Raw genomic sequence first — 25,721 nt, forward strand, 5'->3', positions numbered from 1 at the left:
CCCTACACAAGGTCTACGCAGGGACGAACGATAACTTTTCAGAGCCTAAAGATAACTATTTTTTTGAGAATATTATTTTATGTTACTGTTAAGAGAAAGAGAGAGAGAAGTAAACGCTCTTAGAAATTTTTGATAAGATTGTTAATAAGAAGAAAGATAAGATTATTATCTTTTATTCTACGCAACGTATTAAATTAAAAAATCGTAAGTACTTTAACATCTTCATTGAGAAAAAATCAATTTCAAATAGACATAATTGACAGAATAAAGAATATTTGGGATATTATATGGTTTATAATATTTTATGCTTTAATTTTATAATAACATATATTTTGAAGCGTTTAATAAACAAATCCTTCTTTCTCCCAATAGCATCACGTTTTTTTGTTAAGTTTTGAAAGTTTTCAGCTTAATACTTCAGCTTAATACTCCAGTTTAATACAGATCCGCTCCCGTCTACGCGGCCCACGGCGATTTCCTCTTTAATTTCCAAAGCTAGACGTGACCGCGTTGTGCAACTAAACTTCAACTTCTTGCTTCAAAGTACACGATATTAGCATCATTGGATTCCTTCGGAAAATTATGAGCAACACATAAAATCGCGCCGCACCGATCGACGAGTCGCCAATCTGGAAATGTGTAATTACTAATTAAAAACGTTGATCACCGTGCGAGAGCATTTAACGGTTCCATCAGGTTAAGTCAGCGGGTCGGAGAGCATAAAAATCGCAACGTTCCTTTATTTAGCGGAGCTGCATGTTGTTGCTTCCGTCTTTAGTACGCGGTCAATAAATATAAATCTCATCGATAGTGGGTCTGATCAGTGCGGGACGAAAAGAAGTACGAAAATTGAGGCAACAGAGAGAAAAAGAGAGAGATAAAAAGTGCAGAGCTTAACCAAAGGGGAAAGAAACGCCGCGCGGCTCGTAATGCCGAAGCGAAAATTCGTGTAATTAAAATCAAGTAGCTAAGTATAGCAGAGGAGAGAGAGAGCCTTGCTAGATTGGCTCGCCTTCGGTCGGGACTGCCTCGACCGGGGCTGTATAGTAAACGCGGGCATATACTGCGCGAGGAAAGATACAGTCAGGCGGGATATAGTGACGTATAAGTTAATATAGCTCTCCCCGATCGCTCTGGGATGGGAATGGCAGAGAGCCGCGGCTCCGAAGCGATCGTGTACTACGCGCGCGGAGGAGGGAAGCGGATGGGAGCGAGCGAGCACGGGCATTAATTAAAAAGGTTGCGCATTAAAATGATTTGTTTTAATTGGCTGAACGCGCTGAGGTATTTATGGCCTCGCGGTCCTTCGCTCGGTCTGTCGGTCTGCGGCCTCTACACAACGACCGAGTCGACTTCTTCTTCTTCTCCTCTTCCTCCCTCAGTCCCCCCTTTTTCCTCACCCGTACCCTGGCAGCCCTTCCCCCCTCTCCACCCCCCCGTCCTTCTTTCCTTTCTGCCTCTCTTCTGCGTCTTCCCGGCCGCTAAGTCCGCGCCCTAGTCCCCTCCGCCCCTGACCTCTTCGATTATCTCGAAATCGGACGATCGTTCATCCGGACCGACGCGAGAGCTAAAAGGTGATTCTCTTCTTGGCGCGCGGAGAACCGAGGGCGATTCATAAATATCCGGCCACGACAAGTGGATCTTTATTACCGCGGATGATTTATGCATGACTTCGCCGTATTGTTCGACTTCGATTCGTGTGTCACTGACGTATCTTCGCGCTTAGACCGGGCCCCGCGCGCCGTCGCGCGTTTTTTTCCCCCCATGCTTCGCCTTCGGCCTCGTCCGTAATTCCGCCGGGTCGAGGTTTGCCCGAACGAAACTCAACTGACGAGGTATAAATCGAGAATCTTGCGAACGGACGAGGCTGATTAGTGTCCTGGAGAGGACACTTTTTTGTGATATATGTATGTCTCGGGCTATTATATTTTTGATCCCTCGACTTTCCATGAATGTCGGCTGATTGTAGTTCAGAGGGTAGATGACGTAATTGCAAGCTCTATCATCGTTGTTCTTTACCTTCATTTTTATAATTTTAACTTTTATAGCGAATCTTATTTAATCAAATTCCATTGCTCTTCCGGTGACATGATTAAATCGTTAAAAAACAAAATAAAAAGCTTATTTACTCGTTACTGTAAGCAAAAGAACAAAAATTATATGATTGATTCTCGTATGTAGGTATATATTCTATAAATAAGATAAATCAAAATATTCTGAAATGTTATTTAGGTTCTGGAATAAGTGTAAAAATATAGGTAGATAAAATAGTATGCACAAATGTGGGTTATCATCACCCAAAATTTAAAAAATATGATAATAAAAATTACAGAAAGTGATATAAAAAAATAGAAAGAGAGAGTCACGTGTACGCTCGCGGTCGTAATTCGCGCGCAACGTATTATAATCCCCCTTCGTGCACCCTCCGTAACGAGAAAGCCGAGAAAAAAAAGAACATCGATGGAATCTAATGAGCAAGGAGGTAGGATCCCGATGGCTCCACGTCGAGCTCGTACTTCGCCATGATCAAGATCAGCCCTCGACGAGAAGGGAGATACGTGAGATACGACAGAAGGGAACGCGGAGACGGCGGGGGAAAAGGGGGGAGATAGGGGGGGAGGGGAAAGATGACGGCGGAGGAGAGAGACAAATGCAGGTGCAACCTGTACCGGTGCAGGACGGACGTATGGACGTACGAGCGGACGAAGGTGGGATTGAGTTATGACAGCGTTTGCTCCAGGGGGCCGGCTCTGGACCCGGCGAAGCGGATATTCTTCTTATTCTTTATTTCTTCGTCTGCGCGGCCCCGCCGTAGGAACCGTCGGCCATGCATCACCTTCGGTTCACTCCGGTCCGGCCTCCTCTTCGGCATCGTTGCACGACCACACCGCCATCACGGCCCATCACGATCCCACCTCAGCCATCGTCCTGGCTGGAATCGTCGATTCCACCCACCTTAGCAGGTCGAGAGTGCTTGGCCAGCTCCAAGTATTTACGTTTCGTGCATCGTCCGTCTCGCCTTCTCTTCCTCCTCCTTCTCCCGGCCACCGCCTCCTCTCCCGTATCTTTTTCTTCTTCTTCTTGTTCCTCTTCTTCTCTTCGCCGTTGTCGTCCTTTATAGTCGAATCAAACGACCTGGACGACTCTCTTCGTTAATTGCATCTCAAGTGACGCTCCGAGAGGCCCTGAACTTTCGGCATCTCTTTCTTTCGAGACTCGGCGACAGCGCCGCGACAATGTTTCTTTCTGATGTCTCAAGACTTGAGAGATAAGGAAAAACTCTAAGTGTCAAATATAAAATTTCAAGAAAAGATTTCTTTCCTTCATAATATAAGCTTATTCGAACAAAGTGTAGAATATATATGCTATACGTTTCTTTTGTAGATCATAAATGTCAGCTATCGTATATATTACACGCAATAAATGATTTCAAAATATGGCACTCACAGCCTGTCTTTTATGTTAACTCTTTATTTACTTTTATTTATCTTTAATTACCTTTATTTCTTCTTTGCTTCAAGCTCTTTAAACTTGACCGTGAAATTTGAGATATATTTTTATAGTTTGCCACGAGCTGGTTTGGCTTTTTAAAAAATCGCTGATATCGAAATCTTGACTTCAACTTATTTTCTACTGAGAGTTTATTCAGCGTGCTGATTTCGTCATCATCGCTGCCATCGCAAAACCGGTTTAATCAATGATTCACGAGTGTTACTGAAATTGTATTTATATATATGTTCGTTTCACACGGTAAAATAAAACTGGAAGTGGTTCAGTCTGCTGTATGGATCACGCGATCAATTATCGGCCTCTGGAATTTATATAAACAGACAGATAAAAATCAAAGATTACATCGTTAACCTGTCTTAAGAACCGATCCAAATTTATTATCACATTCGATACCTAACAAAATATTTTTAAAATCAACGGGCACGATTGGATTTAACTAAATCTTTGTCATTTCGCAAGAATACGCTAGCCGTGATCGCAACTATCTGTAAAAATGTCTCAGGGAACTCCCCAGGTCGCGGAGAATTACGATAACGATCCTCTAATCGGGCGCAATCACAAATCACAATAAACTCGTGTCGTCCGTACCGCGCATGCTATTTCCCACGTGAAAGTAGGTTTCATTAGCGCACACGTGACCGCGCGTCGGAATAACTCGGAATTAACGCGGGTCTCCCAATCAAAGACGGCACCGGCCGGAAACAAACAAAACGGAACTTCGTTTCCCGGCGATACCCCGGGGGAGCGGTTGGTTAGCTGCCCAGGCATTGGCGCGCTGATGCTGAAAGTCGAGGCGAGAGAGTATCTTTCTCCCTTCCGCGCTTCCTTTCCCTCACCCTCTCTCCTTCTCTCCCCTCGGTCTCGCCGCGTCAGGAAGATTAGGGGGTTGCGCGGGTGGCCTAGCCAGTGTAGAAACGCAGGCGGGACGCGAAGGGGCGAAACGTAGGGGTGGTTAACGCTTCGCAGTCGGGGCTCAGAATAAACAACAATATTATAACGCGAGCTTAATTGCGCCAGAGGGCTCGGTAACGGGCGCATAAATCGGAGCAGCAAGCGCGCGCTCGCGCGCGCAACCACCCTCCGAACTACCCTTATCCTGTCTTTCTCTCTCTCTCTCTTTCTCGTTGTCCGTTGACGACTCTCTCTCTCTCCCTCCCTCTCTCTCTTTCCCTCCTTGTCCGCTGCCGTGTCCCTGGGACACGTAGCAGTCCTCCACAAACCGCCTCAGCGAAGTAGAGGATTCATTTACAATAAACATGTCCCCCGCTAATTTCGTCGGCGGAAAAGGAGGAATCTCCGGAACACAGAGGAACACCTTAAGTACGATATACGTTGACGTTTCCCGCCGCCCCGCACCGAAAGGAGGATCGCCTTCGTGAAAGCTGAATCCCGATCCAGCCCCCGCGATTCTCGTCCTCGAGGCTATCGATGACAGTTACCGATTTAATATATCTTGGCGGTTAATCCTTGTCCATATTTTTTGTTTTTGGCACTTTCAAGGTTCAGGTTGTATTTTTTTTATTTTTTCATTGTGTCACTTTGATAGAGTTTCATTTCTTTAAAATTCCCGTGACAAAATAAGAATGAAAAACATTTGTGGCAGAAATTTTAATAATTCTTCCGATAATCACACGAAGTATTGTAAGAGAAAAGTAAACATGATTATTTCTCAGCATAATTGTTCTTATAAATTCTTAATGTATTGCATAATGATACTTTTTTATCGTTTTATTCTTCAGCCTCTTCCTTTTGTAAAAAAAATAAACGTATATTAATAACGAAAATCTTACTACAAATACTTTCATAAAATTATTGAGTAAATAAAACATTAAAGTGTTTTATTTTGCATCTTTATACGTATATCCCTTGCATTTTATATATTTATAATACAATTTATTGTACATTAGCCCTTACAGCGTATGCTTATAAAGGAGTTTTCAACGGTAAACCGCGTTTCCCTACCATCCTCGTACACTATCCGCAAGTGCGGATTCCGCGACGAAATGTCGCAGCGCTGGCCGAAAAATTTGGACGCGCGAGGAAAGCCGGCGTTACGACGCTTGTGGCTTGGCGGCGTTTCAGCCGACCGTGGATAAATGTACGAACACGTACGAGAGAAGGAGGCTGAAGAGGAAAGGATAAAAAAAACGAGGAGAGCAGGAAACCTAGGGGAAAGCTGAAATGATACGAAGTGCACGCAAGCAGGCTCGCATTACTGTTTTCGGGAATCCCGATTATGCGCATAATTGTACCTCAACATTTATCACTCCAATTTAATCATGTCTGTAAAATGTAATCTAATAATGGCACATGTGGAAGATATAATTTAAATAAAAGTCTACAAGCAGACAGTTTTTCACAAACATATTTCTGAAATATATTTTGTGATATAAGTAAAAATTCTCGAAGACCAAAAACAATGTCAAATTAAGAATAAAACTGAATGACTGGTAAATCAGTCTCATGATGATAAGTGTGACGATAAATGTGATGATAATAATAATGTAAGATAATCGTACAGAAGAGATTTCAGCATTAATACCGGCATTATACGACAATGCTACTAATTATTTTCTATATTACACGAACACGCTCCTCAATTAACGTCGCTAGAACGTCGACCGGTAGAGAACGGCATTCTGAATTTATGTGCCGCCGCTATTTTATCCCACCATCCCGAAATATTTTCGATTGCGCGCTCTTTTTACGATTCCCCAGGAGCCTCCGTACCCATTGTGCCCAATGGATAATCCAGCGACGGAAAGAAAGATAAAGAGCTGGGTACAGCGATGCAGTTGGAGGATCGGGGAAGAAGGGAGGCGAACGAAGGGAGACGAAGAGAGAAAGAGATAAAGAAGAAGGGAGAGAAGGAGAAAGAGCAAAAGGGTGAAGGGAGGGAGTGTCGCACCAGTCGAGCAGAGAGAAGGGCCACGCTAGAAGGAAGAGAACGCGACGGAGAAAGGGTAGAGAGGGCGAAAAGAGAACAGGAGGCGGCGGAAGAGGCGCGGGAGAGAGGGGGAGAGGGAGAGGGATAGAGGGTGAGGGCTAGGACGGTTAGCGGCCGGCGCGGCTATATGTACGCGTCCTCGACCGCAGGCCTGTTTTATTTTATGAATCGCAATATTTCACGCGACAACTGGACTCGCGGGGCGCGGCCACCACTAAACTGTCTGCATACGGCCGTGTGCTTACCGCGTGTGCCACACACCGTATATACCCGGTATACGACGCACGCACCACCACCATCGGCCACCACCACCGCGCGTTGCATCGCGTCATGTCGCGTCGCGTCGCATCGCGACCGTCGCCGCCGCGTCGCCACCACATCGACTGCTCGACCAATGTAAAAGTCTGAAAGACGTTCGAAGAATCAGGATATCACTTTAGATCCAAACCTAATTCATATAAAATTCATCTAAAAACGTAGATAACAGTTGAATGATTGGCGCGAGACAAGTTTGTCATAAAGATATACAACAAATGTTATTTAAAATTATTTTTTTTTCGAGTATTTAACTTGATGTGAGAGAATCGGGGTAGAATTTGGAATATGTCCAAGGTCGGTTATTGGAGGATACATGCGCAAGTACACGTCGCGACGCACAGTGCATGGGTGCGTGAGCGAGAGACGGTCTGGTCGATGCATCTGAATGCGACGAATGCGGCGCAACAGCGTCTCATTGTTTCGGCGCGGCAAGAGAGAGAGACGCACGAAGATCTCTTCCCGCCTTTCTCTCCCTTTCCGCGCGAATTCTCGAGTAAGCCTCCCTTTTGCCGGAACGGTCGCGCACGAGCGGTCCTGTGGGATGCGTCGAGGTGTCTACGGGGTGATCCGTAAAGACGACACCGCGCTTCGTTAACGGCGCTCGACGAGTAACGCGGCAGCTAACGCAGTTGAGGCTGCAGTTTTAGATGACTGACATAAAGTTCTGTTTGTCGAATCGTAAAAAATATCTAAGTTAAATGATTATTAATATAATGCTTACATTGTCGATAAATTAAAAACCAATAGAATGTAACTGATCGTTGTAAAATTATTAAATGTAGTAAAGCCGGTTATAAAGTACAGAAATGAGTAATGTGTTATAATTACAACGATATCATAAAGATTAAAATTGAATCCTAATTATGAAAAATTACAGTCGGTTATACAAAAGACATTTTTTCTTGACTAAGAAATGATTGTTTTCTATTTCAAAAAAATCTGCGTAACCTAAAAGGAAGTGCAACCTGTTATACGCATAGATTCGCGTCCATAACGAATTTGCTACTTCGTCGAAGGGAAATATCGTACTCCGCCATCGTATTTTTTCGCCAGGGACGGTATCGGGGACCGTCGTCCAGCCAGAACGTCAACGAACGGCGGAGGTAACGCCAATCTCACCTAGTATGCCTATCTACGCCGATGTTTACTTGACCAGGTACGAAGGAGGTGGACGCGCCATTACTGCTACGGGAGATAAAAGATACGCGCGCACCACGCCGCGGTCCATATATGTAAATACCTCTGGGGATCTCGCGTACACGTCGTGAGGCCGTGAGTTGGGGAAGAGAGGGTTGCCGGAGGTTGAACGGAGTCGAGAGGAGAGCGGAGGAGGGACAGGGGAAGATCCTGCGGGCCCTGTTGAACCGAGGGACGAGTGGCGAACGGGGAGGGGGGGGGCAAGGGTGGCGGGATACGGGGGTGGACGAAGGAGCGAAACGTACGGTCAGTAGCTCGCGTATGTAACATACTATCTTGAATATGCGCATACATCGCGAGCCGGCCGCGTATTCCGAGAATCGGTTAGGCGATCGGTTAGGCTGCGCGGGAGCTGCCTGTCTCTCCGCGCGTAATTACCTTCTTTCTTTCTTTCTTTCTGGATTCTCTCCCCCACGATTCGCCACCCGTAGCGCGACCATGGTACTCCTTTTCTGCCACCACCCCCCCTTTCCTCCTTCGTCCCGCGGGTACCGCGCGGACTCCGCCATCGTCACGTTTGCCCTGGCTCCTTTTATACCCCCCTCCCTCCCCATCGCTCTCCCTCTCGCGCTGCGTCGTCCTCGCATGCAGCAGCTACGCGAGCACGCGTCTTGTTCTACAGGTAACGAACCTGGCCCTCCCCGACAAGGAAGGGAATATCGCGTTATCGTCGAACCAGAAACGCCGAACGATCGATCGCGAGGCACCGGACGTTCCATCGCGAGTTAATTAGATTATTCGGGACAGTTGCGTCCGCGCAAATCAGCACGAAAATACGAATGAATAACAATTAAGTCGTTCGTGTTGAGATCGTTGAGCGTTAAAATGGAAACTTATTGTTACATCGAGAAAAAAGGTTTTAACTCACAGAAAGCTCAAGGAAAAATTCAGAATTAGACCCAACAATAAGACAATCGAAGATGCGATCGTAAATTACTGCAAAATACATGCATGAGAAAATTTTGTACAACTTTAATATTTTGTATTTCTGAACTGATGCGGCATCATTAATTTTCCCTGCTAGGCAACTTTCCGACAAGTTGCCGAACCAAACACTTTATCGATAACTCTGGCGCGTATTCTCGCTCAGTAGGATTGCCATTTTGTCTGTTTCTACCGCGAGATGGGATAAGTTTGATCGGCAGTGCATTAATAACTGTAGGCGAAAGAGGTGTGAAATGGCGAACTTTGTCTTTCAATTCCAAAATCGGATAAATCTTGTCTTTAAGTGCGATCGGTTTTGACGACTTTTGTATCTTAATAGATTTCTTTTAATTAAATTTCCTTTTTTTCATTGCTGTTCATTAGTAGATATTAGTTCTATTCTTTTTCTAGTCAGAATACTTGTCAATTACATTCAGCGTGTTTCTTTGTTACAGTTTCGTTTATTATTTTAATAAAAACTCAAGCGGTATATATGAAACTGTCTCTCGGGAGTATATTCCCTTCGAATCTTCTTGTTGCTCCTTTCCCACTTCTTGCTCCGAGAGGAAATAAATCGTGCAGTTAGTAGCTCGCACGTATGACATACTATCTTGAATATGCGCATACATCGTAAGATGCATGCGTATTCTAGGAATCGCTTAATGCGCGATCCGTCGCTGTGCAAGCTCGTCTTCTTATAATTGGTTTCTTCCTTTATTTTCTTCCCTCTCTAAACCTCCACTCGATTCATTACAATTCTTTTTTTCGTCCGCCGCATACCGCAGCGCTGACCTGACCGATATGGCTCGCGTGCTTTCAACCTTATACGCGTATATTTTTGCGCATTACGAAAAACCTTGTCTGCACGCGATAACATCTCGCTACGGGGCTTCAAATCGAAACACGCTTACAGAAAGCGCATCTCACAAAGTGTCTCACAAAGATATCGTAACTTTTTTATCCGATCGCGAAGTGAATCTAATGTTGCGACGTATTTCGAAGTATTAATTAAGAAGTATAAAAAATATATTTGTAAGAAATTTGTTTTATCCAAAAAAATACTTATCCATATTTTTGTTAATAACGTGATATAAAATACATTACTAGAACGAAGCACACCTCTGGTAGATCACAAGTCTTCTACTTTCTACCAGCTGTAGAAGGATCAAAATGAAAATGCGAAAAGCGAAAGAGATGTTACTGAAGTTTCTGATGAAATTCCCGCGTAGACGAGAATTAAGGTACATCTTAACGGTAAAGGTCAAGCCGCGAGACTTCCTAGTTGTCGCCTGTACAAGGTTTTTCCCTCGCGCTATCACACCGCGTTCCTCGTGGTCTCCCTTCACTACTACGGCGCGGTTATTCTTCCATGAACACGCCTCATCTTGGAGCTAACGAACGAGCTTGCCAACTGGCCCTCGCAGGAGATGACGCATATACTCCTTCCTGGTCGGCCCTTTTCTATTACAAGATGAAGTAAAAGCGACAAAAAGAGGTGGAGAGGGTGTTCTAATCAAGGTGGCTTGCTGGAACTTCTAACTCCTTTCGCTCGGAACGAGATGTCGAGTTCCAGGTACGTCGATCCCGCGTACCACGCTGCAGTAAGCTAAGCCCTGAGGAAGATTATAGGGTGTCTGCATAGAGATGGTCCGAGTTTGCCGCGGTAGTGATACCGAGAGCCTCTCGGTGGAGAGTGATTTTCGGGAGGGATAAGCCCGAGCAAGATCGTAAAATTTGTCGATTAAATAATTTGAAGACTCGTCGGAACTTTACAAAACTAGTTTCGACTTTCTTAAGGCGCTCCACATAATCATGGTCTCCGCGGAGAGACACTCAAACACGAATGTAAACCGCACAGATTATACACGAAAATTATGTCCTCCATGCATAAAATTATTTATATGGCGTTTTAATAGTAGTACAAGTATCTTTATTACACATTAGTAGTTAGAATAATTGATCTAGTTTATAATACGTTATTCGAAAAAATTTTCAAGTATCGCGATTCAATAATCCAGAAGTTGCCAATTTTCTTAAGTGCGACAAACACGGGATGATGCGGGAATCAGCGTCAATGAAGGGAGGAAGGAAGGAGGAGAGGAAAGGAAAAAGAGTACCAGCACGAACGATGGAGCGTGTCCCTGCTAAAGGGTGTCCCGAACGACGATGGTCAAACGTAATCCCTCGGAATGGTCGGAATCGCGGCATTAAGCGAAACCCTCGTGGTTCGTGGCCGCATGTCGAGACTTCTGGCCGGTCGTTCGGCTTCGGGGACGCCGGGTGTGAGAATAGGACGGTGGCTGGATGTTGAATAGGCGCCGTTACAGAAGGTAATGCGTGTACGGCGGAGGACCTCGAGGTGGCGGCGGAGGCGGAGGAAAGACACGGAGAGGAGAGAACCGAGGCGGCGGAGCCAAGGTGTTAACATTTGCTTTATAGCGGCCGCTCTACAGCCGGGCGATGGTTTAATACTTGTGTGTCATACGAGTGGCACACAAACACCACCATGAAGCGACCGCGGTGGCGCTCACCTGGCGCGCGTATTAAAGGGACACGGAGTATATATCCGCCGTAACGCGAACACGTTAAACACCGAAATGATCCGCGCTCCCCGACAGCCACGCACGTACGTTATTCGTCGACTATTGGCAGCGAGTCTGTGCGCGCCGTTGAAAAAAAAAATTATTATTTTTATATAATATATCGTTGACTTACAAGAATAGATCTACATTCAGACAGGCTCTTATAACAATTATTCATTAAAAATAACAAGCCATTAAGAATTTATTAATTTACTCTGGAAGAGAATTATTTTTTTGTAATAAAGTTTTCTCATACAAAGCTATATTACACGTATACGCATGCAATGGAAGAAAAGTGTATTTCTATGTACCACATGTTTCTCAATATGTTGTCAGAAACGACGTAATAAAATATTAAAGCTTATCGACCCGCTGATATCTGTGTATTTTAATTTTATGATATCTCGTGTTAACGCGCGTATAGACACCGCGCTCCCATATGTCGGCATTGCAGAAATATACGATGTGTACCACCGCTATATAATGGAGGTCCGTTAAATAGCGAAATGACCGGCGGGTTCATATACATTGCTATGAGATGTTAATACGACACCCGTTGTCGGGCCAACGAGCGCGCCCGTCTCTTCCTTCTAACCCGTTTGTTTTCTCTCTTTTCCGCTCGCAACGCCTCGCAGACTAGTCTCGCTTCTTTTCTCTCGCGTTTTCGATCTGCTCTGCCTGGCCTCCTCCGCGCGTTGGGCCACGCTCCTTCGTTTTATAGTTATGCAGCGAGGACACTTTTACTATGACCGCGTGAACATTTCGCGGTTCCGGCTCGCGGCGAGGGCTTTTATTGCCGGAGGGCGTTTTTACTCCCGAATACGCTATCCTTTATTTATTACGAAACGGTCACGCTGCGGGAAAAATAGCATATGACGCGTCGAGAATGGAGAGCACAAGTCGAAAAGTTGAGGCTAGCAATATTTTAGAGAGTAAATTTATTTCGGTCGTCAATTCAGATCGCTCTAAATCTAAACGATCTCGCTACGAAAAGATCGTTATTTTGCGTAAGATATATTTACTCGAATGTAAATTATTTTCCAGTTGCAAACATTTGAGATCAAAACGCGATTATGAATGCGAATGTAAATGAGCTCCTTTCCCTTTGCGAACGGTACGTGCTATTTATTACAACAGAATCATTATTATCGCAGTTCAATATGCGCAATACCCCATAGCAGATAGCATAAACAATTTCTCACACGGGACACGTGTCCAACTTATAATTTCTGTGCGGTGTTTGTTCCGCAATTATTACGGAATTTTTTAATATTATTTCAATATTTCTACGATATTTCTCTAATATCATTATTTTTTAACACGATTTGATATTAGCAATAATGAATTTCAAGAAAACTAATAAATTAAACTTTCGTTTCTAATAAATTAAACTTTCGTTTCGTCAAAAGTTTTGGAACGGAAGTTTTGGCACAAGTATGTCACTTATGCATCGTAACTTTAATAATAACAATAAACAGATTGAACTGTCACTTACTTTGTGTAGAAGCCTTCTTTGCAATGCGAACAGACGAAGCTCCGCCGACGACCAGTCTTGTCCAGAGATTTCGACGAAGTGCTGCATATCCTCTGGTGAATGATGAGATGCGATCTCCTGGAGAACGAGATCGAACACTTCACGCAGGGGAAGGGCTTCTCTCCGGTATGCTGCCTGATGTGATTCCGTAGCGATGTTTTCGGGAAAGCTTTCGCACAAGTCGGGCACTTATATTTCGGCAACAACTTGCTCGAACTGGACGCTCCTTTGTCCGTTTCTTGAACAGCACCGGCGTGCAGGGCCTCGTGAAAAATAAATTCGGCTTTGGAATCCGTCGAGAAGATGCAATCCTTGCATTTCCATTCCTTCACGCTTTCTGCCTCAGCCGCGTTCGATTTATCGTTCTTGAGACAATTACCCTCTCGCGTGTGCCTAGTGACGTCTTGTGACAGGGCGAAAAGCAGGCCGCATCGAGGACATCTGGTCAAAAAAATTACGAAAAATGCCATTGAAACTATATGCGAGATACCTAATATTATTATAAATTATAGAAAAGAATTGCAAAATACTTTAGATTTGTTAAAATACTTTAGATTGTTAAAGGAAAAATTAACGAACGCTTTAAAAATATCGTATAATTAGAGAAACGATAGTTCTTACTCTATTCTACAAATGAAAGAATTACGAAGACAACGTGTAACATCGCGCAACTGTTAAACAACGTTAAAAATTTGCCGCCGCAGAAAATAATAAATTACCTGTGGCAAATTTCCGGATGGCAAAGAAGGAGATGATTCTTATGCGCTGCGAGATTCGGCTGCTTCCGGTCGCAGTGAGGGCACTCCCGCACTGTCTCCAACAGACCTTCCTCACTCTTGCGTGCTTTTACAGCTTCCTTGTGACTAGAAGTTCGTCGGTGCAGAACCGCTTCTTGGGCGGTGGGGAAGTTCAACGAGCAGAAGGAGCAGAAGTACGGCGCCGGTTGTGCGTCCGCCACGACCTCGCCCTTTGCTTTGTCTTTGGCGACATGACTGGTCAGCTGGTGACGTTGAAGCGCGACTAGGGACCGGACGACTTGGGGGCATAGATCGCATTTGATACGTTGCTGATACACGTCCGACGCAGTGTAACTCGCGGTGTGACCGGTCTCTTTGGCGTGCAACCGCAACTGGAAGTTGTATCGGAATTGCCGATCGCAACTGCTGCAGGCTAACGTACGCTGACGACTAATTACCACCGGCACGGAGCCCTTCATCATCGATACTACGTCACGATGACTCGTACTCAGGAGGTGAGACTCCATTGTCGCATTGTCTTCGCACCAGAAATTGCACGGAGTGCATCGGCAACTACCGCCGATCTGAGAGGGAAAAGAGAGAAAAAGAAAAAATGACGTGTGGAGTCTCTTTGCGCGTGCAACCAAACGTCCGGGTGCACGAGTCAATTAAGCCCGCTTTATTCGTTTCTCATCTATTTAATGTTCGTTGGGTAATGACTCGTCGACAGGTGCAAGAATCGCACGCGTGATTGTGCATAATACGTGCATCGATGCAGACAAAAACGCGGATACGCCGATTCGAATCTTGACCCAAAAAATTCTTAGCGTCTGGCTTCTCGATGAACGAGCGGCCACTCACCTGTTCGACGGTCTTGGAGTGAAGATCAGAACGCCAATGAAGCAGGAACGTTTCCTCGGTGTTGCAGTAAAAACGACAAGGAGCGCATTGGAAGGGGCTCTGTCGTACCACGTTCGCTATGTGCTCCAGAAGGAAACGGCGTACACTCGGATTGCGAGGATTCACAAGGACACCTGACACACGGCAATGGTAATGGGAGAGCAAATGTTTACCCATTTGAGGCCTCCTCACGCGCGTGCGGCACATCTCGCAGAGAAGAATCTCCTTCTCTCTTCGACGCAGACCTTTCTTAACTTTCTTTTGCTCGGGCTCTTCTTTCGTCCTCTGATAACACAGCGTGACTTAACCGGACAGTTTGCATTAGAGATTTAGAAAAATTTTCGTCCGCGCCGTTAAGAGAACTGCTATTGTTATTTACATTTGAAATATGTTTCTGCTTTTATGTAATTCCTAGAGAGTTAATGTCGCGCGATATTTTTGAAACACGGTATATTATCTCATAAATAATCGGATAGAATTTAAATCTTTACGAGTTATAAATATATAAAGAGGCGCACAGGTTTAACTGATCTTTCTCTTCTAAGCGCAATTTTATCTGATATTTTCCCATCAATTTTAGAAATTCTTTTTAAAAGAAAGTGTTAGTGAAATAAAGATACCTATAATTGTAACTGTCGACTAGTTAATGCATAAGAATTATTTTTACCTGACAGGATAAAATTCATGTTATTTTCTATCTAATAGAAGAAGCAGTATATCTCTTAAATAAGCTAACAGAAAGTAAAAATATTGGGTTTGATGATGCGTTAACAGGTATTGAAGAGACCATTACCGTTGTAAGCGAAGTCTGCCTACGAGTGGACACTCTTCTGGATACTCTCGCGTGCGAATTTATTCCGCGTCGTAGATGGAGACCGCCGTCGAGCTCCTTAATGCTCCTCCTGGCGTGCAAATCAGAGAGCAGATGCCTGTTGTAGACCAATCGTGAGGCGAGCTTCCTGCCGCAAGGATTGCACCAATATCCCGACTCGATATCCGTTCGCGCACCCGGTACCCATTTCCCTCGCGTGTGTCCTGGCGGCGGTTGTCCGGATGTGTTCTTGCTTTCGTATTCCTCGACCTTCTGTAATGGTCAATGTCTCTTTGTCCAACAAATCGTCATCGCTCGCGCGAGAGGTCGCGTACACTCGTAGAATCAAATTGCATATCAAATTCATGATACACAGGATGATTCTCAAGACAAATCAAATTTACGTTAAAAATTCGCGCATTAACCTGATTTCATTCGCGTTATTTTTCCATTGTTTTATTTATAATATTCTCCTGAGGAAACTCATTATTCGTGTGCTACCTCTCGAAGCAAAAACGCTCATTTTCGAACTACAATTTATAATACAAAATTTCTCATGCTCTTGAAATAAATCTTTTTTTCTTACTTGCGATGTCTCCGTGGGTCGCCATTTGCCGCCGGTATATGTCGGTGGGGGATGTTCCTGATGATCGTCGTCCTCCTCATGCATATGCGGCATGTCCTGTGGCTGTGGCAAATCGTCAAGTCCGGGCTTCCACTTTCCACCGGTGTGATCTCGCGGTGGACGCTCCCGATTTTCGCCGTCATCCGAGTCTGAATAGGAATCCTCCTCCAATTCCTCCTCCAGTACGTCGTCCTCGGAGTCATCGTACTCCTCGAAGTCGACTCCATATCTCGCCAGCTCCTTGTTCGCGCTATTCCCCAAAGCAAGGTCGGCGAGAATACTATCGTCCAACCAACTCTGCTGATTCTCGTGCCTCTTTCGTTCGAGTGTGGTCTGCTTGAGAGACTGGATGCACAGATCCGGCGGTTCGTCCAGATCGCTGACGGCGGGTAACATGCTGTGAAGCTTATCCTTCGAGCCGGGCTCGTCACCATCCACCTGACCTTTCTGGTCCTTCTTTCTCTTGTCATCTTTCTTGAATTTCCGACTGTTATCCAGTAAAGTCGGCGCTCGCCGAGTGTTGCTCTGTAATTCCAGCGAACTGAAGAAAGCGTCCGCGTTAAGAATCTCGGGATAGGACACGGTCGTCGGCGTCGACGGTGGATCGTGAACAATCTCGATTTTAACGTTGGGCGATCGGCAGCCCGATCGACGATGCCGCACATAATTGTCGAGCCCGTGGATTGTCAAGTTACACTTGATGCAGAAATGGGTGTCATCGTCTTCTTCATAGCCCTCCATCGGTCGAGCTCAGATGAAACTGCGCTGAAATAACATCAGAAGTATTGCTTATTTTAATTTGAACAACTATTGTTTTCTTCCTTAAATATTATTATTGCAATCGACCTTGTGACGCGGCAGCACGGATTGGGCTTTGGAATACTGTTATGGCTGTGAATACGTTTATTATACAATTATCATATGAATTAAGTATTTTTATAACATATTTTTTCTAAATAATAATAATTAAGAACAAGAAATGCAAAGTTTGAAGAAAGACATACCTAAAAATTAACTCTAGCTTGCCACACTCCGATCCAGTGGACCGCTGAACGTTTTTCAGTTTTCTAGTTTTCACATATAATAACATAATTTTATAGTTTCTTATAATAAGTTTAGTTTAAATTCAAATCATTTTCTTGACCTAATATTATCATAAACATCTTATTTAAAGTCTGTATTATCAAATTCTACACAGTACAAGCTTAAAAATATTAATTAGAATACAAATGACAATATGACAAAGTCGAGCGGTCTCACGGATCGGAGTGTAGCGAATTAAAGACTCGAAAATAAGTGTGGCTAGCTAGGGTTAATAAAAAGTTGTATTTTAAATAATTGTTTTACTTTGTAATATGTTTCGTACATTTTACTTTTTAATTTTAGAAAAAATATATTATAAGTATTTTAAAAGTATATTACATGGTTTGAATTAGTTTCGGTTAAATTGTAAATCTTTATTTTATATAGAACCAAATAATACAGAAGAAAAAAAAATCTGTAAAAAAGGTGTTTTTCAGGTGTTATTTCATCTCGTTTCCTAATTTGACAGTAGGAATTCATTTGCTCGCGGTTTCGAGCGCGTGTACCTCCGCGAAGTAAATTCGAGAACCGTTTAGCCGTCATACCCTGATCACGCGTCACGCAACAACCGCGTCATGGACAGCTCGCTGAGGACAATCGCGTTAGCGAACCGCAGTGGGCAAATTGAAGGTCCGATATTCGCGCAGCAGAAGGGAAACAAGTTGACGCTTCGTGCGGGCCGGGGGCAGGAAGATCGGTCGATGCCGCTTGGCCGTTATTCGGACGACGACACTTCGCCTCCCAGTCCTGGCCGCCCCTCTGCATCCCCCGCCCGTTCTCCCTTTTCGCCGCGTCCCCCCTATTCCACCGTGCAGCCCGTGCGCGTCCTCCGCATCACCCCCGCCCTTGTTGCGCCCTTTCTGTTTCCCCTTTCCGAAGTCTGCAAACCGGCAGCGACCTCGTGGCTCTGTCTCTCGTCTTATTAAGCGGAGAAAACTAGCGAATGAAATTTCCATCCGGCTCCGAAACACGCTCGTCGGTGTCGTCTCGTTTCCTCCTCTCTCTCTCCTCCTCTCTTCCCTTTCGCGCTCTCCCTTTCTCCTTCTTTCTTTCTGTCGATCGACTAATATCCCGCATCCCGGTTTCGTCGTCGTTCGTAGTTTACCTTTGACGTGACCGAAATTCGATTTGCATATAGTCGAGAAGTTGCAAAAATGTTTCCGTTACAACGTAACCAACTTAGCGCCCGGGTTAACCGCCCTCGATCGGATGTTGAATATCACGCGTGGCCGCATAACAGAAGGGATCCGAACGAGCGGACTTCGTGGATTATTCCCCTGTTGCCGATATACCTTTAAAGAGTAAACTTCGGATCAAATTCCACGGAGAATTTTTTGCAATTCGTTTTCCCAATATCAGACTCTGTAACGGAAACTGTTGAAGCAAGACAATGTATTGTAATCTTATTATTTGCAGCAGCCATAATATTCGATAATTTTCCCGCAGATATTCCAAGATACCTCTTGACACTCTACATAAATTTAATACACCGTACATGACATTCTGAAACGTTCTACATTTGAAAGAATGCACTTGCGAATTTATGTATGACGTTTTTTCTCCAATAACAGTCTATCAATATCAAGAAACATCTCTTATGTAATTTGCTAATAAAACAACTCTTTAAAAATTTAAATTAATTTCTCAGAAAATTAGTTTTTTGAGCAATTAATTTAGAATATTCTTCCAATGACAAAAATCAAACCTAATTTATCAAAGATAGCCTTAAGAATAACAGCAAATATGTTGTATATTTGCAGTAATCACGGAATTAATGGATCGAGCTATTCTGATGTCAACTATAAGCAAAACTAACTTGATAAATCAACAGTAAACAGGCCTTAATAAGAGACGGATTAGATATCCCTCGAAACTCGAACGATTCCGCGCAAATCCGTCGTGTCACGTATGTAACACGTGTACGACATTAATAAGAAGGACGATTGGCCACGAGTATCGCGGATAAACCGGACGGTCAGATGCGCGCCGAGATTTACGAGTATTTGCCGAAAAAACAACGGCCGTTAATTGGGTGATGTCTGCGTGAAAGTGGCTGAAGCACCGATACGTCAATGTAATATCCATGGTCGAAGCACTTCCAGTGCTGCTCGTTGTCGCCGTTGATCGAGGATCGTCGATGACTAATCCCTAATTACCGATCGCGGTGCGGAAAAAGGATGCGCACCTGCTGCCAACGATGTAACGTGTAAACGCGAGATTGCCCCTCAAAACGATCTGATCGTGAAGAGAAAGACAAGGAAACGCGAGAAATAAATAATACTTAATAAAATTTAATTTGCCGCATAATTCGATACCGATTTATCGCAATAGCGTATTATTATAAATTTTACTGTGCCAGATTAATATGTTATATACACAAGTTTTTTCGCAGCTGCATTATTTTAATATTTATAATTTGCATCTCCCAAAACTTATATTTCTATATACAGATGGACATACGAAGGAGTAAAAATATAAAATAATTTTGTGTTATATGAATATCATAGACAGAGAGATACACATCCTAGAATTTTAATAGTATACTATAAAATTAAGAAGTGTCTTGTGCTGTAAAAAAACTAATTATTTTATAGAATAACATCTCTCTCTCTCTCTCTCTCTCTCTCTCTCTTTCATATATATATATATTTTAGCTGCAACTAACAATGATTCGCTAAAGTAAAATGGCCTACGCGATCATGGGGAACGGTATCTACTGCGCCTTCGATCATCATCACTAATCTGGCCAGAATGATCGAGGGTCCCGCACCCTCTCTCGCTCTTAATGTCTGCTATAATTAACAATAATCAGATCCCTCGGACACGAATGTGTCGGTTTCGTACAACCCCGTCACCGAAATCGAAGTCCGAATAGAGCGAGCGGAAGACGACGACGAAGACGACGGAGAGAAGGATCCTTGCGGGACTCGTCGAACGAAATTAGACGATCCCGATCTGAAGCCGTAAGCGACCACGGGCTCCATTCCCGTGGACTCTCTTAACCTCCTTTTCATCGCTCTCCTCCTCATCCCGGTTCGAGAACGATGAGATCCACCGAGTGATCGTATATGAAATCGACTGAATCTCCCTAACGTAATTCTGCTAGACTTGTTTGTATTTGCAAGAGAAACGGCGAACGTTCGGTTCTCTTTGTCTCCAATTACAAATTCGGCGAGCCATTTATTGTGCCGTTTCGATCTTTCGCCGTTAGGACTGGAGTTTGATCGGAATAATACGCGAGGGGATCGATCCTTTTCAATTTCTAACTTCGTCGCATAACGCTCCTCCTTCAATTTACATTCAATCATTGCACATACTCTGTCCAAAGAAATTTAATTCTAGGTTTTTTTTACGTAATAACAAATAATAAACTATTATTGCACTTTATATTCGTACATGAATTATTGTGCCGAATATTCGATATAATTTTATATGAAGTGACGACTCAATACATGTATAAAAAAATCTGTCTTTATTAATAATTTCTATAAGACTTGAGCATCCCACGTAAACGAAAGATGTATCGCAAATCTCTGAGTTTGTTTATAGCCGATACTGGGAAAGAAGCGGTCTCGGACAAAGGCCCGCGTTATCGGACGGACGGGTAGTGTCCGCGAAAGCTGGTTACGCCGCAAGTACCATTCAATGTTTCGTACACTCGCTAAGAAGTGGCGAGTACACCCTTTCGACTTCGGTCGTCCGAGGCATACCAACTAGGTACTAGGTGACCCTCCGTAGGGTCAACCGAGGACCCGGAAACTGTAGCAAGGTGAGCTCGCCGCATGCGAGCGTCCGGCTAGCGGGGGAGGGGGGGAAGGGAAGGGGCCTGCTTGCCTGAGAAGGGACATGGACCGGAGGTAGACGCAGGGGGATGCAAGGTCCGGGGAATATTGAGCCGCTCCGTTAATGTTTATAACGACGTTAGACGTTGGTGTCCCCGACGCGCGTGTATAGGTGCCACGGGATAGGTAGAGAGGTGGCTTCGGCCACCCTTCGCCGTAGCCACTGTCTCTTTTTCTCCCCAGGCCCACTGCTCTCGCTCTCCGGTACCGAGTCTCTCTTTCTCTCCTTTTCTCTCTCTCTCTCTCTCTCTCTCTGTCTTTCTCTTTCTCCTCCTCGCAACGGTGGCGGCGGCAGTGGCAGCGCCGGCAGCAGGACAGGAACTGACATAAGCGCGCGAGTGTGTATGTAGAGCACGTACTCGGGGGCTCTCCAGTTCGACGGAGTAGGTGGAGGGTGGGTGGTCGTGGGGACCCTGCGTCGGGGGCGGCGGGGGGAGGGGGCCGGGATGGCGGGTGAGTGGGTGGTTGAAGGTGGCGGAGGAGGAAGAGGAGAGGGTGGGCTGCATTCTAGCAATGGGATGAGGGAGCCTCTGTCTAATCGATGCCGCGGCGGTGCGCGCTCGCCCCGCTGGCTATTACGCACCTTAATGTCCTTTTCCCTCGACCCCCTGCCCCCTTCTCTTCTGCCGCCCGCCGGTTCCTCCCCTCCCCCCCGTCCGGCCAGCCACCCACTCGACGGCCCTCGCGTCGTCCTCCTCCACCTTCGACGCCGCGCCACCCGCCGCTATGCCGCCGTTGCCGTCGTCGGCGCTCCTTCTCGCTCCTTCACCCTTATTCCGCAGCTTCTCACGGCGGCCGCCGTCCTTCTCCCGCCCGCCGCTTTCCTTTCGTTCTCTCCGGCACCGAGAGAGAGGCGGCCATGACACGTGTCAATCTACCGCAGACGCCCGATCGATACCGACGGACCTCGGCTTCTCTTTCACTCTGTCTTTCTCTCTCTCTCTTTCTCGGCGCTCCTCCGCCTCTTCCTTCGCCGTACTGCCGACAACTGCCACCCCCCCGTCACCTTCCTCAACCAACTCCCCCTCCCCCTTTATCACCTCCACGGTAGCCGCCGCGCACCCTGCAACGAAGCTTCTATACGAATGCTGGCGCTGTATGCTAGGCTAGCACTCAACGTCTGACCTGCTGTCTCCATCGGGATCCTCTCTATCCGTACATCCAAGGAGCTTCGAATTCAGTCCAAATGTTTTCGAGTTTGACCAATCGGGACGAGATCTCGGTCGTCGAGATCTACGTCGCTTGGGATCTAAATGGGACGATGTGTTTTGTAGGTAGAGGGTATAAAAAGAGGTCTTCTCTTACGCGGAGGCATTTGCCCCTTTAAGGATATCCATTTAAAGACGTTCGATTCGAGGGACGTTCGGCAGCGGCAAGGAATGCGGCTTCCGCTGACAGATTTAATGTGGTTACCCGAAGAACACCAGATTCTAAGTTAAAAGGATGTTAGGCGGTCAGTAACTTCGCGGAACAAACTTCTTGCGTGGCCAGAACTTTCTCGTAAAGTGCACGATTATTCATAACGGCTGAAAGAAAAGAGCCGCACAAAATAAGTATTCTGAAATGCGTGCGTTTCCATTGAGAAAAAGATCGTTTCCATAGTAAGTTGTCAATTTTATTTCGTAGACGTGATTAAACGACACAAAATCAAAAACGTCAAAATAAGAACATTAACATTTTATATAATACATTATAAATCCGGCAGATAAACTTGTTATACAGAACGTTTCGATAAGCAGTGATGGGAATTTTTTTGCGCACCGTAAAAGAAGTCAAATTTCATGCGCACAATTTATTTTTTCTTAATTTATTTATTTGCTTGTAAAACAAAACTACATCTTAGAACGTTATTGCACACAAACACTTTACTATATTCTGAATATTATTTTGCTATATATACAAAAAATGGGATGTATTTACGAAAAAATATATTAATTTCGATAGTTATTTAAGTAAAAAAACCTTTCCCAGTTATATTGCTTCAAAGCAACAACACTACGTCAAGTTTCATAGATATGCGTGAGTTAAAAATAGCTACAGCTTTAATGGACAATTTAATGCCTGCAATCAATGTCACAAAGTAATAATGACTAGATTCTCCGTCCGCAACCCTCGTGAAAAAAATAGAACGCGCGATCTAGACCACCCTCGCAATTCAGAAACGATCTCTCGATCGAGTCGTAAAACTTTTATTTCTGCCTAACAAACGCGTATCGCTTATTTATAATAGTACAGACAGAAAAAGACTCAACTATTTCAACTATTTGAGAGAGAGAAAAAGAAAAAAAAGTCGGTGTGCATAATTTTTTAAAATATTGGTGTTTACGCATGCATACAATAAATACAATATCGTTGTTATAAGATATACAATTATAAATTTAAGAAAATTATTTTAAAAGACAGAAAAGAGTGAGGAATTTATTTAAATCCCAAGCATTAAATAGATAAGATTAAGCTTTATACGTGAAGCATATTGTAAGAAGTTGTTAAAGCCAGAAAAAAAGAAAAATTAATAAAGCAGTAATAAAATGTATTTCAGTGTTACTTTTACTACGTAAATTAATTCTTATATCTCATTTAAATGGCCACTTTAGTATCATAATTAAGCAGTGTGAAATTAATTTTTCTTTGATATCGAAGTGTTCCTTGCGCAAGTAGCAGGATTAATTGCGTTAAGAGAATGTCGACGTGCATGAACGAATTACAGCGCGATAACGTTCCTTACAAAAGTGGGGAGATAAATTAACGTCTTCCATCCACACCAACAGTCCGCTTGCGTTTCTGGTACTTTACACTCGCCAAGTTCACAATATTATCGCTCGTACCACTATGAAAAATTGTACCATGTCGCGTGTACGAGCCCGGATAGAGTCCGCGTTGCAACCGTAACTTTTTAACGCGGACAAAAATATGCCGGTGCTCAGACCAAAACGTAATGAAACATAAGAATAAAATATGCGAAATGATAAGTAATTACAAAAATCCAATTTCCTGCACAATTGACGCTCTTGACGCTTTTTTCATTCTATTCCAGATCATAGATTGTAGATAAATATTACTAAAAAATTGTTCATCATCTTGAAAAACTTAGCAAAACTACTATTGATCGAGAAGGATAAAAAATATTAGAAAAATCCTTGTTATGTTTTTTAAAGATAATACTTGTCTATTCTTGGAAATAAAGATAAAACATAATATCTTTGATTAAACAGTAATTAATTTTGGTTCCCACAAAATTGGAATAATACGTTAAGCAACCGTAGTAATGCACACTCGTACTATTAATTGTTTCTTTTAAGAGTTATGTCATTTTCTGATACTTTAATCATACACACTCTTCTCCGCGTGTAGTTATTTTGTAACAATTCAACTATTCAATATTGAATAAATATCATGGAAGGCAGTAATTCGAAATATAATATTTATCTCAATTTTTCATAAGTCGAGACAGTGTAAGTGTCTCGTATTAAACTTTGTAGTTCACCATTCTTCTGGGTTTGATATCAGCACCTATCAGAATATATATTAATTTCTAATTGCATTTCTAACGCACATGACCCGATGTAATTCATAGATTCTCGGATGCTTCGTATGTAGTTATCGTCAAAATCACGTGATAGACGAGCTCCATCAGCGATCTAAAAAAAAAATGCGCAACGAACGGACCGTGGGGGGTTCATCTGCGACTTCTCCATGTCGAAACATCGCGGCAATTATTTTCAAACAGGCCGCCTCCGGTCGGTCAATCTTCTCACCGGTATACCCGAAGGTATTCTAATCGCCGACTCAATCGCTCGCTCCGGCTATTTTTGAGACTACGCGAAGGTTACTTTGTTGGAAATGCGACCTTCCCATCTCGCTCTTGCCCCCCTTTCGTTCGAGCCCGACGAGAACCTTTCTATTCTACCTCGCCCTTCTCGCTTACCGACTTTCCTTTCGACGCTCGAGAAACGAGTGCGGGATAATTCATGGAGGTCTCGGGGAAAAGGAGGAATTCGGTGGAATAGAGAAGAAGATGGAGAGAAAGAAAAAAAAGAGAGGTGACGCTTTCTTCGCACGGTGCATCACATAGAAGAATAAGTCGTCCTCGTCCTTTACTCCCGTTGCCCAATTTTCGCTAGTCCGAAAATTGCTCTTCAGTAAGTGACACGATTCTAACGAATTTCCCCTGTCATCTCTCATTGACTCAATTGAGTTTGCGAAATAAATGGTACAAAATATGCGCATCTTTTTCTAGCAGGATGGAAAAAATAGAAGAGCCTAGTGTAAAAAAAAGTGAGAGGAGAGGAGGAAAGTAATAAAAAAATAAATGTAAACGCCTGTAACTCTCACACAGATGCAATTCGATTCGGTAACAAACGCGGGGTATTTAGCTGGCGGCAACCGACGTCTGTAAACTATTTCGTATACGCGATTTTTTCAGCCGAATTTATGGTCGCGAGAAGCGAAATGTCGATAGTAGATCTATTTTCAAGCGTGCCGTGTGCGTACGTCCGTCGTATGGTGTTATCCGCGATCCGCGCATAGACACAATCGCACACGCATATACGCATACAAACACGACCGCCCACGCAAAACGTCAGTTCTGCTATTCGATTCTTATTGCGCCGCTGTGTTTTAGGATTTTTCAAACAAATCAGAGGTATTTGTCGGACGTGCCAAATGTAAAAATTCCGTAGCGCTTGTATAAATATCGCAATAAGCGATGCAG

At 44.1% G+C, this 25,721-nt stretch overlaps 1 protein-coding gene across 6 annotated transcripts in view; it reads right to left on the bottom strand.

Moving 5' to 3' along the window:
* Positions 1-25,721, bottom strand: part of LOC112453573 (zinc finger protein 845-like) — a 68,714-nt gene that overhangs the window by 13,589 nt on the left and 29,404 nt on the right. For all 6 annotated transcript variants that reach the window (XM_025014394.1, XM_025014392.1, XM_025014390.1 and 3 more), the window contains 5 exons: positions 16,047-16,850; positions 15,443-15,733; positions 14,611-14,934; positions 13,732-14,333; positions 12,974-13,453 (listed from right to left, as the gene is read on the bottom strand). In XM_025014394.1, coding sequence (XP_024870162.1) covers positions 12,974-13,453; positions 13,732-14,333; positions 14,611-14,934; positions 15,443-15,733; positions 16,047-16,826 — 2,477 coding nt within the window. In that variant the 5' untranslated portion in view covers positions 16,827-16,850. The remainder of the gene's footprint in view (positions 1-12,973; positions 13,454-13,731; positions 14,334-14,610; positions 14,935-15,442; positions 15,734-16,046; positions 16,851-25,721) is intronic.

Source organism: Temnothorax curvispinosus, unplaced genomic scaffold, assembly GCF_003070985.1.
Source record: "Temnothorax curvispinosus isolate PA1 unplaced genomic scaffold, ASM307098v1 QBEX01004528.1, whole genome shotgun sequence".
In the NCBI taxonomy this organism is placed as follows: Eukaryota; Metazoa; Arthropoda; class Insecta; order Hymenoptera; family Formicidae; genus Temnothorax; species Temnothorax curvispinosus.